General features: G+C 37.5%; 1 protein-coding gene across 6 annotated transcripts in view; it reads left to right on the top strand.

The window, feature by feature from the left end:
- The window catches only part of CBLB (Cbl proto-oncogene B), a 218,259-nt gene extending 205,416 nt beyond the window's left edge, over positions 1-12,843 (top strand). For 4 of the 6 annotated variants that reach the window (XM_040621183.1, XM_008706617.2, XM_040621185.1 and 1 more), the window contains one exon: positions 9,170-12,843. In XM_040621183.1, the coding sequence (XP_040477117.1) occupies positions 9,170-9,429 (260 nt within the window). In that variant the 3' untranslated portion in view covers positions 9,430-12,843. The remainder of the gene's footprint in view (positions 1-9,169) is intronic. The other 2 variants (XR_005832160.1, XR_005832159.1) reach the window with 2 other exon arrangements.
- The last annotated feature ends 1,179 nt before the right edge of the window (positions 12,844-14,022 follow it).

Raw genomic sequence — 14,022 nt, 5'->3', positions numbered from 1 at the left:
GCAATAATGACAGTTTAATACCGCAGATATACTTTCTATTTCCGTGTACCCTTTAAGCATCTAAGATCTTTTCTTGTCCCTCAAGGACCAATTTCGCCCTCCTGGGGACACTGCCCTCATTTAGAATGCACGACCTGGAGTAATCATTTAAGATATTATTCCAACCATGTGTTCATCAGGATAATTCCCATGCCATCCAGGACTTTTCTCGATGTTGCTTTACTCCTTTGTATGCTCAGAAAATGAAAATTGAATCAAGATTTAACCTTAACCCACTGCTTCTCAAATCTCTCAACCCACCACGGAGTTGATTCTGAATCAATTTCCTGATTGTCCGCTTTTGGCTAAAGGCCCAGTGTTGTTCCAAGTCTATTTTATCTTAAAAACCTGTGCTAATTTTACCTTGTCCTTCTTGGTAAATCTGTAATCCTTGAGTAAAATTGGTGCTCCAAGAAGACGTACTGTTTGTGTCCTATGGTTCCATGTATTTGTGCACTTATTTTGATACCCTTGCCATTGCTCATAGTTCAAAAATACGATGAGCATGGGCAGCAGCACTACAATAAATACATGTCATCCTTAAGAAGATACTGAAAGGACATTTATTCAGGTACAGAAATTCCCATAGAGTTGGTAAGATTCATAGTAATTCCAATGTACTCCAAAAGCATAATAACTTTTGGGGACCTATAAGATAGTTTCATCTTCTGTTTCATTACTCCTTTCTATTACTTACCCATTCTAAAGGGAAAAAGGACCTGGTGTCTCTTTTAGTAACTGAAGGCTCTCTAAGCTTTGGGAAGGGATATGTAGAAAGAAGGATGAGTTTTAAGCAATTTGCTCTAATGAGGAACATGAAAATGCTCTGCTCCGCCCCTTTTTTTAATTAAAAAAAGGATCCTTTAAGAGAGAGAGGGAGAGAATCTTAGGCAAGCTCCATATTCAGCATAGAGCCGGATGCAGGGCTTGATCTCACAACCTGAGATCATAACCTGAGCTGAAATCAAGAGTTGAATGCCTAACCAACTGAGACAGCCATGCGCCCCTACCCACCCTTTTTAAAAATAGTTTCTACTATTAAATTGTAACAGATCTTCCTTATTAAGATGTTGCTTAAAAGCTTTCTATGGAATTAGCACTCATAACAAATTCCATGTTTTTTCCTCTTCCACACTTCTGACATTACTATTTGTAGTAATTACTGTTCATGGCGTTTAAGTATAGCAGTTATCATAGATGTGAATTGATTGTCCTTTATTTTTAATGTTCAATATATGTGCTGAAAAGACCATTACATTAATTTGCATATTACCTCACTGAGAAGGGATAAATAATATCTCTAAAAATGAGATAGGAAAGTAGATTTAGAGAGTAAAAATTGTACAAGTAAGTGGCTTAGCTCAAGGTCACTCAGAATCTTACTTGCCAAAGTGAAATGTACCTAACCAACCCCATCTCTACGTGCTGTTCCTCATCTGCATCCAGAGAAGTCTCAGGTGTAGCCGTCGGTTACCTGGTGCGGAGCTACTCTAGCCAATTAAAACAGCTGAACAAAAATTAAGATATGCCAAACTGAATAAATATTCATCAACAAGTAGAAATTTATAATAAGTGGCCAAAGTTGCAACAGGTTCCATTTTACTTCTGTTTGTAGGCTCAAATACATGATATAATTCAAATTTTAAATAATTGTAAGATTCTGAAGAGAGGTCAGCTCTCTTTTGAGGAAATTTTGAGTTAGGGCAGTGAGGACTAGGATTAAATGAGCAGGGATATGTGACTTTTGGATTTCAAGGGAAAATATCTATTAGGAAAATAAATCTTTGCTTTAAGGTTTTTTTTTTTTTTTTTTTTTAATGAAAGTGTTCAAACCCTATCATGATTCTTTCCAGAGGTTGTTTGACTCACTTTCCATAGTTGATATTTCAAATATATTTGTGTGCAAAAAAAAAAAAAAAAAATAGCAGTTCCGGGATCAGAGATACCTCGCTACTCTAGAACTGACTTAATCATCAGGTCTGTGTATGTGTTTTTCCTTGCTAACTTAGGTTTCAAAAGAATAATCATCTGCAAATTCCATTGCCAGTATTAATTATAGCAGCCTTATATAACAGATAGGTTTCTTGGGGTTTTTCCTGGTGAAAGGTGCCTTGTTTTAGTGTCATCTACCAGGATCAAAAATACATACATTTAGGGTAAAGAGAAGAGAATGGAGTAGGTAGATCCCGAGCTCACCTCCTCCCACAGATGGACTAAGCCTGCAACACCCATAGAGCAACTCCGAGAATGACCTGAAGATTAGCAAAACAGCTCTTCCACATCAAGAAGGGTAGAAGGGACAGAGAGGAGGTGTGGCTGGGAACCAAACCCCTGGCACAGCAACGCACAAGCAGGAGGGATATCACAGGTACAGAGGTCTTCCCTGAGGAGTAAGCAGTTCAAGCCCCACACTGGATACCCCCCAAACACCCTAGGGACCTGCATCAAGACTATGAAACCCCATAATGTCTTTGAAAATCAATGGGGCTTCATTCCAGAAGAGCCAGAGGGCCATAGGAAATCAAGACTCCACTCTTAAAGGGCCTGTACATAAACTTACTCCAAGACCCAGCACACAGGCAGCCGTTGGAAAAGCACCAGGGCCATTAGTGAAAATTTATTACCTTAGGGTATGCGCAGGAGGGGCAGAGATCTGTGGAAACTTTGCTCCAGGAACGGAAGTGTTGGCAGATACCATTTTCCTTGATAGCCCAATGCTGATGGTCACCAGTTTGGATGCTCTCCATCTACTTTCCTAGCACTGCTCACCCCATGCTGGCATTCCCCTGTGGACCCAGCCTGCCCTCTCCTACAGATGTCCCCCCTAAAGTGGTTCCTACCCTGCCACACCTGGAGGGCAGCCTTGGTCAGCACAAGGGTAGAGGCCAGCCCCCCAAACACACAGCTCACACATGGAATACCCGTGAAGTACCTGGTTCTTATGACCAAGGGAGATTGTACTTCCAGGCCCTACAGGACACCTTCTATACAAGGCCACCACCTTCAGCTCCAGAAATGGAGCTGACCTACCTAATACATAGAAACAAACATGGAGTCAGACAAAATGAGGGGACAGAGGAAGAATTTCCAAATGAAAGAACAAGGCAAAACCTCAGGGGGGGAAATAAAAGAGAAACTAAAGGAAACGGATATGCAACCCATCTGATAGAGTTCAAATAAATGGTCTTAAAGATACTCAGAATTTCAACGAAGAAAATATAAAACAGAGCCAATCAGAGCTGAAGACTACAGTAACTAAGTTGAAAAATACACTAGAGGAAGTCACCTGTAGCTTAGTGGAGTCAGAAGAATGGATCAGCGATCTCGAAGACCAAGTAATGGAAATCATCCAAGCTGAACAGCAAAAAGGAAAACTGAGGAGAGGTCAAGGGACCTCTGGGACAACATCAAGCAGACTAATATGTTTATTATAAGGGCCTCAGAAGGAGCAGAGAAAGGGACAGAAAACTTATTTGAAGAACTAATAGCAAACTTTCTCTAACCTGGGAAAGAAAACCTGTTTAGGCCCAGGAAGCACAGAGAGCCCCAAACAAGATGAACCCAAAGAGGTTCACCCACAGACACATAAAAACTAAAATGCCAATAATTAAAGATAACGAGAGAATCTTAAAAGCAACAAAAGGAAAGCAACTCGCTACGTACAAGGGAATACCTGTAAAACTTTCAGCTGATTTTTCAGCAGAAACTTTAAAGGCCAGAAGGGAGTGCACGGTATATTCAAAGTGCTGAAGGGGGGTGGAGGGGAGACCTACCACCAAGAATACTGTACCTGGCAAGATTCTCATTCAGAATTGAACGAGAGATAGTGTTTCCCAAACAAACAAAAGTTAGAGTTCATCACCACTAAACCAGCCTTTCAGGAAATGTTAAAGGGATTTCTTGGGGGCAAGGGGGGCCTTATATAATAAAACTACATCAATAACATAAATGCTCTGAAGGTTAGAGTAGTAAAATCAACTGTATCTACAATAATTAGTTAAGGGATGCACATAATAAAATACGTGCAGTATGACATCAAATGCATGAAATGGGGGATGCAGGGTAAAAGCGTAGTGCTTTCAAAATGAGTTCAAACTTGAGTGACAAAATAAATTGCTATATAAATAGGGAATCATATATGAAATTCAATGCTCACCACAAACCAAAAACCTATAGTACATACACAAAAAATAAAGAGAAGGAAATCCAAGCATAACACTAAAAAACGTCATCAGATCACAAGGGAGGAGAGCAAAAGAAAGGAACAGAGAACTATGAAAACAACCAGAAAACAGTTAACAAAATAGCAATGACTACATAGTTATAATTTCTGTAAATATAGATGAACTAAATGCTCCCACCAAAAGAAATAGGGTGAATGAATGGATAAAAAGGATCCATCTATATGCTGCCTACAAGAGATTTCACACCTTAAAGACACATGCAAACTGAAAGTAAAGGCATGGAGAGCGATATTCCATGAAAATGGAAGAAAAAGCAGACACCAGACACCAAAGACGTGAAAGAGGGTATTACACAAGGATAAAGGGATCACTCTAAGAAAAGGATATAACAATTGTAAATACCTAAGCACCTAACATAGAAACATTTAAATACATAAATATTAACAGACATAAAGGGAGAAATTGACACTAATGAAATCATAGCAGGAAATTTTAATACCCCACTTACATCAATGGATAGATTATTCATATAGAAAATCAATAAGGAAACAGTGTTATTGAACACCCCATTACACCAAATTAGCTAAGATTTATATAAAACATTCCATCCCCAAACAGCAAGGTATACCTTCTTTTTAAGTGCACATGGAACTTTCTCCAGGATAGATCACATGTTAGGCCATACAACAACTCTCAATAAATTTAAGAAGACTGAAATTATATCAAGCATCTTTTCTGACCACAACAGTATGAATTTAGAAATCAATTACAGGAACTGGAAGAAACACAAACACATGGAGACTAAACAACATTCTGCCAAACAACCAGTGGGTCAATGACGAAATCAAGAAGGAATAAAATAATACCTTGAGACAAATGAAAATGGAAACACAAATTTGCAAAATCTTTAGGCAAAAACAATTCTAACAGGAAAGATTATAGTCATACAGGCCTACTGCAAGAAACAACAGAAATCTCAAATTATTTAATCTTACACCTAAAGAACTAGAAAGAAGAATGAAGCCCAAAGTTAGAAAAAGGAAAGAAATAACAAAGATCAGAATGGAAATAAATGAAATAGAGACAAAAAAAAAAAAACCCACAAAACAAAACAAAACCAACTTAAAAAAAGATCAACAAAACTAAGAGCTGGTTCTTAGAGAAACAAAACTGATAAACCTTTATCCAGACTAATCAAGAGAAAGAGAGGATTCAAATGAAATCAGATATGAATGAGGAAAAGTTAAAACTGAGAAATACAAAGGATTATAAAAGGCTACTACAAAAAAATTATTTGCCAACAGCTTGCACAACCTAGAAGAAATTATAAATAGCTAAGTCTCTAGAAACACAATCCTTCAAGACTGAATCAGAAAGAAATAGGTAATATGAACAGACGAATTACCAGTAATGAAGTTGAACCAGTGATTTAAAAACTCCCAGGAAACACAAGTTCAGGACGAGGATTCATGAGTGAATTTTACCAAACATTTAAAGAAGAGTTAATACCTATCCTTCTCAAAATATTCCCAAAAATTGAAAAGGAAGGAACATTTCCAAATTCATTCTACAATATCAGCATTACTCTGATAGCAAAATCAGACAAATATACTATTTAAAAAAAAAACCTACAGGCCAATATCCTGGAAGAACATAGATGCAAAAATCCTCAACAAAACATTAGTGAACAACATTCAAAAATACATTAAAAGAATCATTCGCCCCAATCAAATGGGATTTACTCCAAAAGTACAAGGGTGATTCAGTATCTGCAAATCAGTGTGATGCACATTCGCAAAATGAAGGATAAAATCCTATGATCATCTCAATAGACGCAGAAAAAGTATTTGACAAAATTCAACATCTATTCATGATACAAACTCTCGAGAAAGTGGATCGAGAACATACCTTAACATAGTGAAGCTGCATATGACCGGCTCACAGTTAACATCACACCCAACAGTGAAAAGTGAGAAGTTTTCCCTCCAGGATGAGGAACAAGACAAGGATGCTCACCCTCACAGCTTTTATTCAACTTGGTACCAAACATCCTAGTCAGAGCAGTCAGACAAGAAACAAAAGGCATCCAAATTCGTATGGAAGAAGTAAAACTGTCACTAGTTGCAGATGACATGATACTATATATAGAAAACTCTAAAGACTCTACCAAAAAACTATTAGGATAAATAAATTCAATAAAATTGCAGGATATGGTATTAATATGTAGAAATCTGTTGTATTTCTATATACGAACAATGGACTATCAGAGAAATTAAGAAAATAGTCCCATTTGCAATTTCGTCTAAAAGAATAAAACACCAAAAAAAGGCCCCCCCAAAAAACAAAGAAGAAAATGCCTTATGAATAAACTTAACCAAGGAGGTGAAAGACCTGTACAGTGGAAACTATAAGACATTGGTAAACAAAATGACTAATTTGAAAATATACGTGAACCTCTATGTTCATCGCAGCATTATTTACAGTAGCCCAAGTCATGGAAGCAATGTCAGTGTCCATCAGTAGACGAGTGGGTAGAGATGAACATGCACACACAGAGATACGCTGGGATGCTACTCAGCCATAAAAAGTGACATCTTGCCATTTGCAACAATGTGGATGGACCTAGAGGGTATTACGCTAAGTGAAATAAGTCAGACAGATACCATATGATTTCACTTGTATGTGCAATCTAAAAAATGAGGGAAAAAAAACAGAAACAGACTCATAAATACAGAGAAATAGTGGTTGTGTGGAGTTTAGGGAATGGACAAAATAGCTGAAGGGGATTAAGAGGTACAGACTTCCAATTAGAACATAAGTACAGCATAGGGAATATAGTCGGTGATACTGTAATAACTTTATTTGGGACAGACGGTAACTACACTTCCTGTGGTATTTCATAATGTATATAAATGTCAAATCACTTGTACACCTGAAATAAATATTATATTGTATGTCAACAATACTTCAGTTAAAAATACATATGCTTATTACATTTAAAAGTTCTAAATCTTGAAACTTCATTGCCAGTTATACTATTAGATGTGTCTCCGGCTGCCGTAGTACCCTTCCCATTCTAGGAGTGTATTTAGCTGTTCTTTTCAATGATGCTTGACAATCTTGTGCCCTTCTCAGGATTTTGGACAAAAGCAAAATAATAGTATTAGAAAAAGTCTTTGAGACTTACCTATAGAAAACTGGGAATTTCAACTTGCATTTAAGTGTAAGGACTTTTTTCTCACCAGAAAGTAAATCAGAACAGACAAGATTTCAGTGTATGACTTCTGTGGTGATTGATTAAAGGATAGCTTACTAGAATTTCTGTTTTTTGGAAATGATTAGAAGCAAAGTAACATTTATTGCCCAGCTCTGCATGACATAATGGAAATACTTACTAGAAAATAAATGGAACCTGAAAACATAGTAAGAAATGCAATTTAGATCATAATAACTTGAGATGTTCAGTTATAGATGCAAGATACAGTACATACAGACTTGAGCTAGCACCAGAAATTAATGTGTGTTCTTGTATATGAGCATAATTTAATAAGCTTTATCTATAGCTATATTTTTTTCAAACTGGGAAGTATTCTATAAGAAAGGAAAAATTAAAAATAAGACTATCATCCAATTTGGTGTGGAACCAAACATCTTCATACCGTTATACCGCTATATTGCTGGAATGGTGAAGAGGATGTTTTTAAGGAGTTACCTTCTCATGGAAAAAGACTTATGAGACAAATATAAAGGAATGTATTAGATAATTTTTTTGATTCAGACTTGATTATTATTGAAAATATCAGCTTACAATTTCTCATGAAGATATTGGGAAAGTTGGCAAAGCAGCAGAGACCAGGAGGGCAAGGATGGGGACAAGAGTCACAAGGCATTTGGGTTGTAGCCTCACTTCCTCCTCTACTTAACTATGTCCTAAGATTTATCATTTGGCATTTGTCAGTGGTCTGAGAAAGATATTAAAGAAGTGTCGATGTCTAAATAGTCTTAAATCCATAAATGTGTTGCATGGCATAAATTTGATAATTTTTAATCTTTAAATTTAGACTTTTGAAATACAGTACCAAATATAGGTATTATGGACATCTGTGATAAAAGTGCCTTCTCAAGTTACCAGCCCATGCCCCGGTTATCTGTGAGGGGTGGTGGTCTCTAATTCTTTCTCTTAGTAGAGTACTCTCCATTCATGGGCACCAAAGTCATTTGATTTAAGTTTGAGAAACTTATCAGGGGACTGATCCAGAGCCCGAATCGCATTGTTCATGTTTCTGCTGGCTTTGCTTTTTCTCTAGCAAAACTTCCTACATTGGAATCTGGGTAAAGTATTTGAGCAAAGCAGTGAGTTTACTTCTGTTTAGCCTATTAACTAGCAGTAGACTCGAAGCATGTACTATTTTTCTCCCCACCCCAGCATCAATGGACAGCATCATTAGCTTGAAAAATCAGACCGGCGGAGACATTACAGAGCTCAGAGTAGTAGTGCAACGGCTTGGGTGGGCTAGAGTACCTGCTGGGGGATGGGCTTCCAGGAGTATCAACCGCCTTGTAACAGTCCTCTGCTAGAAACTTCCCAAGAAAATTCCTCCACCATAGTAGGAAAGAATAAGCTAGTGTACCCACAATGAAAGCCTTTCTTTTTCAATTTTTTCCCTTCTCTCCCTGTTATTTCATATAGTTTAAAGAATAATATGTGGAATTGGGAATAAATTTGTATTAATTTCTCAAACTTCCAACACATTCTAACTCAGTTTTTTTATGTTCAAAATGGGGACAATATAGCCTACCCTGCAATAGTATATAAAAATGGGGGGGATTATATTTATGGAGGTAATGAAAAATAGGGTTTTCCTATAAAACGAGATCAAACTGGTATGGTGTCTTTATTTTTAGCCCATTATTTACATGATACCTCTCTTTCAAAATCTACACAGATGGTTCACAAGCACCAGCCAGACCTCCTAAACCACGACCCCGCAGGACTGCACCGGAAGTCCACCACAGAAAACCCCATGGGCCTGAGGCAGCGTTGGAAAATGTTGATGCAAAAATTGCAAAACTCATGGGAGAGGGTTATGCCTTTGAAGAAGTGAAGAGAGCCTTAGAGATAGCCCAGAATAACGTGGAAGTGGCCCGGAGCATCCTCCGAGAGTTTGCCTACCCGCCTCCAGTCTCCCCACGTCTAAATCTATAGCAGCCAGGACTGTCCACACCCAAATGGCAAGCAATCGCTATTCCAGGATCGTGGGAAAGAGGCAAGTGAGACAAGGGGTCTCCTCGGCGCGGCATCCTGAGAAGAGGCTTGGAAGTGCTGCTTCTCCGAAGACAGCTGCTCGCTCAGGATGTCAACGGCTGCGCTTCCTTATTTCTGCTAGCCATACTTTTTAAATCAGGGTTGAACTGACAAAAATAATTTAAAGACGTTTACTTCCCTTGAACTTTGAATCTGTGAAATGCTTTTCCTTGTTTACAAGTTGGCGAAGTTGCAGTTCGTTTTTGTTTGTAGTTTTGTTTTAGGGTTTTTGTTTTTGTTTTTTTGATCCCTGTACTGTGTTCTTGACAGACCCGTGGTGGAGTGGTCAGGTCTGCTGTAACATTTCCCACCAGCTCGCTCGCTGTCCGGTCAGCAGCTGAGTCACACGATCATTCGGCTTGCTTCCATCACGCCCGGCCCCACGAGCAGCCAGGTCCAATTCCATTTCTCCCATTTACGAGATGCTTCAAAGGTTCTGATTTTCAACGTATCGAACTAATGAAAAAAAAAAAAAAGTGTGTGGCCTTCACTACTGAGTCTTTTCTTTGGAAACCTTTGCTGTTGTGAGACGGGAAAATTATATTATGAATGTATAAAGCATTTTTTCGTCCATGAACTCACTGCCTTTTGATAAGGGGTTTTTCATATGGTATAGAGGAACATCCCTTTTTAGTGTAAGTTTTGTGATCTTTAACCTCCCATATTCTCATCTTGGTCATCCCAGGAGTGTCACTACTCTGTAAAAACATAAAATATTAGGAAGCAACTACTGCAGATGTGGGAGAAATACACTTGCACATGACCATGCCGTGTTGAAGTTATATAATGAGGTCCCCTGACGTTTACGCCTGCATTGCTTTGAGGCATGCTGAATAAGAGGGCCGTCTCCCTGAAATATGTTAATAATTTTCAGATAAAATTATGATCATGCCTCTCCCAAAGCAGAATAGAGTTCATTTCCTATTTGAGTGCTTACACTCTGGTACCTAACAGGTGTAGGAACCAGTTCATATTGCAGTGAAAAAAGTTAAATCTTTGATGCACTGTTAAGTGCCCATGCTACTGTGGCAATATTCTGTTTTTCTTTTTCTTTTTTTTTTCCTTTTTGGCAAACTCTCTACAATCAAATCAGAGTTCATATTTAATTTGTAGATTCTCATTGTTCCATCCAGTCAGGGGAAAGAAATTTATATAGTTTTGTTTTTTTTTTTTCAAAATGGAGGTTGGTTCTTCAGAAACCATGTTATTACTTTTAATAAATCTACAAATATTTATTGAGCATCTATGATGTGCTTGACGCACTATGTTTTAAAGCACAAACTGTCACAAGCTGATCGCGATATGTTTTGTTATTCTTTATCTGTGCTTTTGATGGCAACAGTGTCTCTCTGATAGACAAAGCCTAATGAGAAGTTAGTGGAGAAATGGGACAAAACCCAGGTCTGTGTAAAATGCTTGAGCCCACGGAAGCTTTTCTAAGTAAGGACTCATCGCAGGGTCGTGCACCTTTCTGCCGCTCCTCTTTCAGCTTCGCACCGGGTGTGATGTACAAGGATGTATCCGATACTGAGCCTCTCTTCAGGATTTAGAAGGACAGAACCAAACATCTAACAGGACCCCACGGAAATTAATGTTCAAGCCTGGAGCAGTCACCCAGTTGACCTGGGGAGGGGAAATAATGCATTGGTTTGCAAAGTGACATGTGACACGTGCCCTTGATGGTTTGGCTATCACAATAGGAGGTACTTGAGAGGAGTCCTGGGCTTGGGTGTTTTGATTTCTTCAAGTGATTCTGCACTGGTCGGTGTCCCCAGAGAGGAATTTTTACTCTTAGATGTTCCACCTATGAGCAGGTATATGAGTGCAGTTTTGTACACTTTTAAAAATGGCATCAGCTAATTCTTCATTGATTTAGGAACCCCATGTACATCATCATGATTATTCACTTTTTTTTTTTTATCAGTCTCTGATGTCACATTGGAATAGCACTGTACGTTTTGTGTTTTTTATGACTTGCTGATCATAGGTACAAAAGCCAAAAGTTGCCACTTCATTGTGATAACATTGTTATAACTTTAATAGATTAGAGAGTGATGTAAAATACAAATGTTAGAAAAACATAGTACGTCCTCAAAGTTTTCAAATAATATATGATAATTTCCAGTGAGAATTAGAAAAAGACTGGTGAGGATATAAATTTAGACCTACATTTTGTTAAAAATCTATTTTGCAAAGAAGACTTACTAGCCTCCACTAAAATCTCAGCATCTTGAACTCAATAGCAACCATTAGTTTTATCATTAAAAAGAATGAATCAGAAACTTCTATGGAATAGAATGGAAAGAGGAAAACTTTCTATCAAACGTGGTCATGAAAATCCCATTGCTATCTATTACCAATGACTACCAAACTCAAAAAAAATTTGTGGAAATAATTAAAAATAATTATAAAAATGGCTACCCATTAATGGTCGGAAATGAGCAACACTTGGTTTCACTGTGATCCAAAAAGTTAGACATTCCTCCCATTTCTCAAGACTTGGTAATATAATTATTTTTTAAGCCAGTACACCATATAATTCATATAATTAAAACAAATTATGGCCAACACTAACCTGCTCTCCCCCATCCCCCAACATGTTGTGGGGATAGAAGTACTTATCCTCAATGATAGTCCAGGAAATTAGATCCATAATTTTTTTTTCTCCTTGATGTCTACAATATCCTGGCCAAATTTTCCAGAATTGAATCAGAGCAGTGCTTATGGTTAACTTGAGCTTCCTTCCACAAAATGACCTTTGGTTCTTCCCTGTCCATTTTCCCTTGCTTACATTGCAAATAGTCTTACTAAAGCCCTAATTGCAACTTCAAAGGGCCCATTTGTTAACTCAATATCTCACACACAAGAACACTTGCAAAGATTCTTCATAATGTGAATTTTTTTTTCTTTTTCAGTTCCAGAAGCATTTCCTACAGTTTGGACGTTACTTTTCCTCTTGAATTTTCAACTTGAAGCTTTAATTTGCACTGAATTATCAAACCTGGTTAAAATTTTAATTTTTTCTCTTAAGCTGACAGATTTGGAAGCAAATTACAGTGTGTTTTCAACAGCACAGGTACTGCCTGTTGACCTGGAATTTTAATGCTTCTAGAAGTTTCCAAAAAAGACAGCAATAGAGTGAAGGGTTTTCTTCCCAATTACTATTTTTTTTTAAATGCCTTTTTTAAACTTGTCTAATGTGGCAAAATAGTTATGTGTTCAATTAATTTATATTCATCTTTTTTCAATTCTGGTTATTATGTAAACACAAGTACTTTATCTGTTCTTTTAAGGTATTTTATAAAATGAATCTTAACAAAATACAGAGTTGGTGTTTTATTCTTCAAGTGAACACAAACATTTCTTTCACAGCATCTCTGTTGGATTCAAGAGCTAAGTGGACAGGGTGGTATGAAATACGCACCCCAGATGGTTATTAAATACCAAAACCATGTAATTATACGGTATTTACATAAATAAGCTCCTTCTGCGTCTTTGAACTGAAGGAGTTCTATTAAGGTTCCAAGTAAGAACCGTATCTGGGAAAAGTTGAACGTCTTCAGATGACAATTGAGAATTCCTAATTAACTGTAACATCTGTTCTCTGAATTCTTGGTTTTTCTAATCATTTGTTTTATAGGGAGAGTATATAAAATACGCCACTATATAACGGGGAGGGAACAATGGAGATTGAAAAAAAAGTGTTAATAACTACTTCCATATCAAAAACCATAAGATATTGTGAAAGTTAGTGACACGTGCACCATCCCACACATCGTTGTAATAGTTGTACCCTCAAAGCACATATAATTAAAATGGGGGGATATACATAAGCAAATGTTCCAATACAATAAATGCCGTATATAAATTATCACATTCTACTGGAATTATGTACTTAACAGTACATGCTTAAGAACTTTTTTTGGGCCCTTACTTTATGCAAAGAACTTAGTAGTAAAGCATGTAACCCTCTCAACAACCATCAGGCCTCTTCTAGGACATGGAAGTAAAGGAGGGTGTGATACATTCCTTCTGGAAATTTTGACCAGTGATAAGCCTGAATAGCAATTTGTCAGCCTAAAAGAGGAGCAAGATTTTTGTTAAGAACTCCAGAAATAAAATATTTCAACTAAGACCAGCACACATCATAAAATAGTGACTTAGGCAAAGGTGAGAAGTAGTGGGGCCGAGGAACTCGGAAAAGGCTGGGGAGGGCACGCTGGCGCCTGTTGGTAAAGGACCGTCAAATGACACATCAAATGACAATAGGCTAAGGAAAATTTAATTTCCATGCCTTTCCTTCATGTCCCTCTTTTGTTTGATCTTCACGTGAAACTTGAACGGTATTCTTAATTACCTGGTTTCGCTTCTTTTTCGCCCCTACTGCCACTACCCTCTTTTAGGTCTGAATTATGACTCCCTTAGAATTTGATCTCCTGGCTCCAGTGCAAGATTGAATGAAGGTTCTGAACTTCAAATCCAATGTTGCTCCTC

The sequence above is a fragment of the Ursus maritimus genome, unplaced genomic scaffold, assembly GCF_017311325.1.
Source record: "Ursus maritimus isolate PB19 unplaced genomic scaffold, ASM1731132v1 scaffold_4, whole genome shotgun sequence".
Taxonomy (NCBI): Eukaryota; Metazoa; Chordata; class Mammalia; order Carnivora; family Ursidae; genus Ursus; species Ursus maritimus.
The sequence above is the reverse complement of the archived record's forward strand: the minus strand, read 5'-3'. Positions and strand labels throughout refer to the sequence as shown.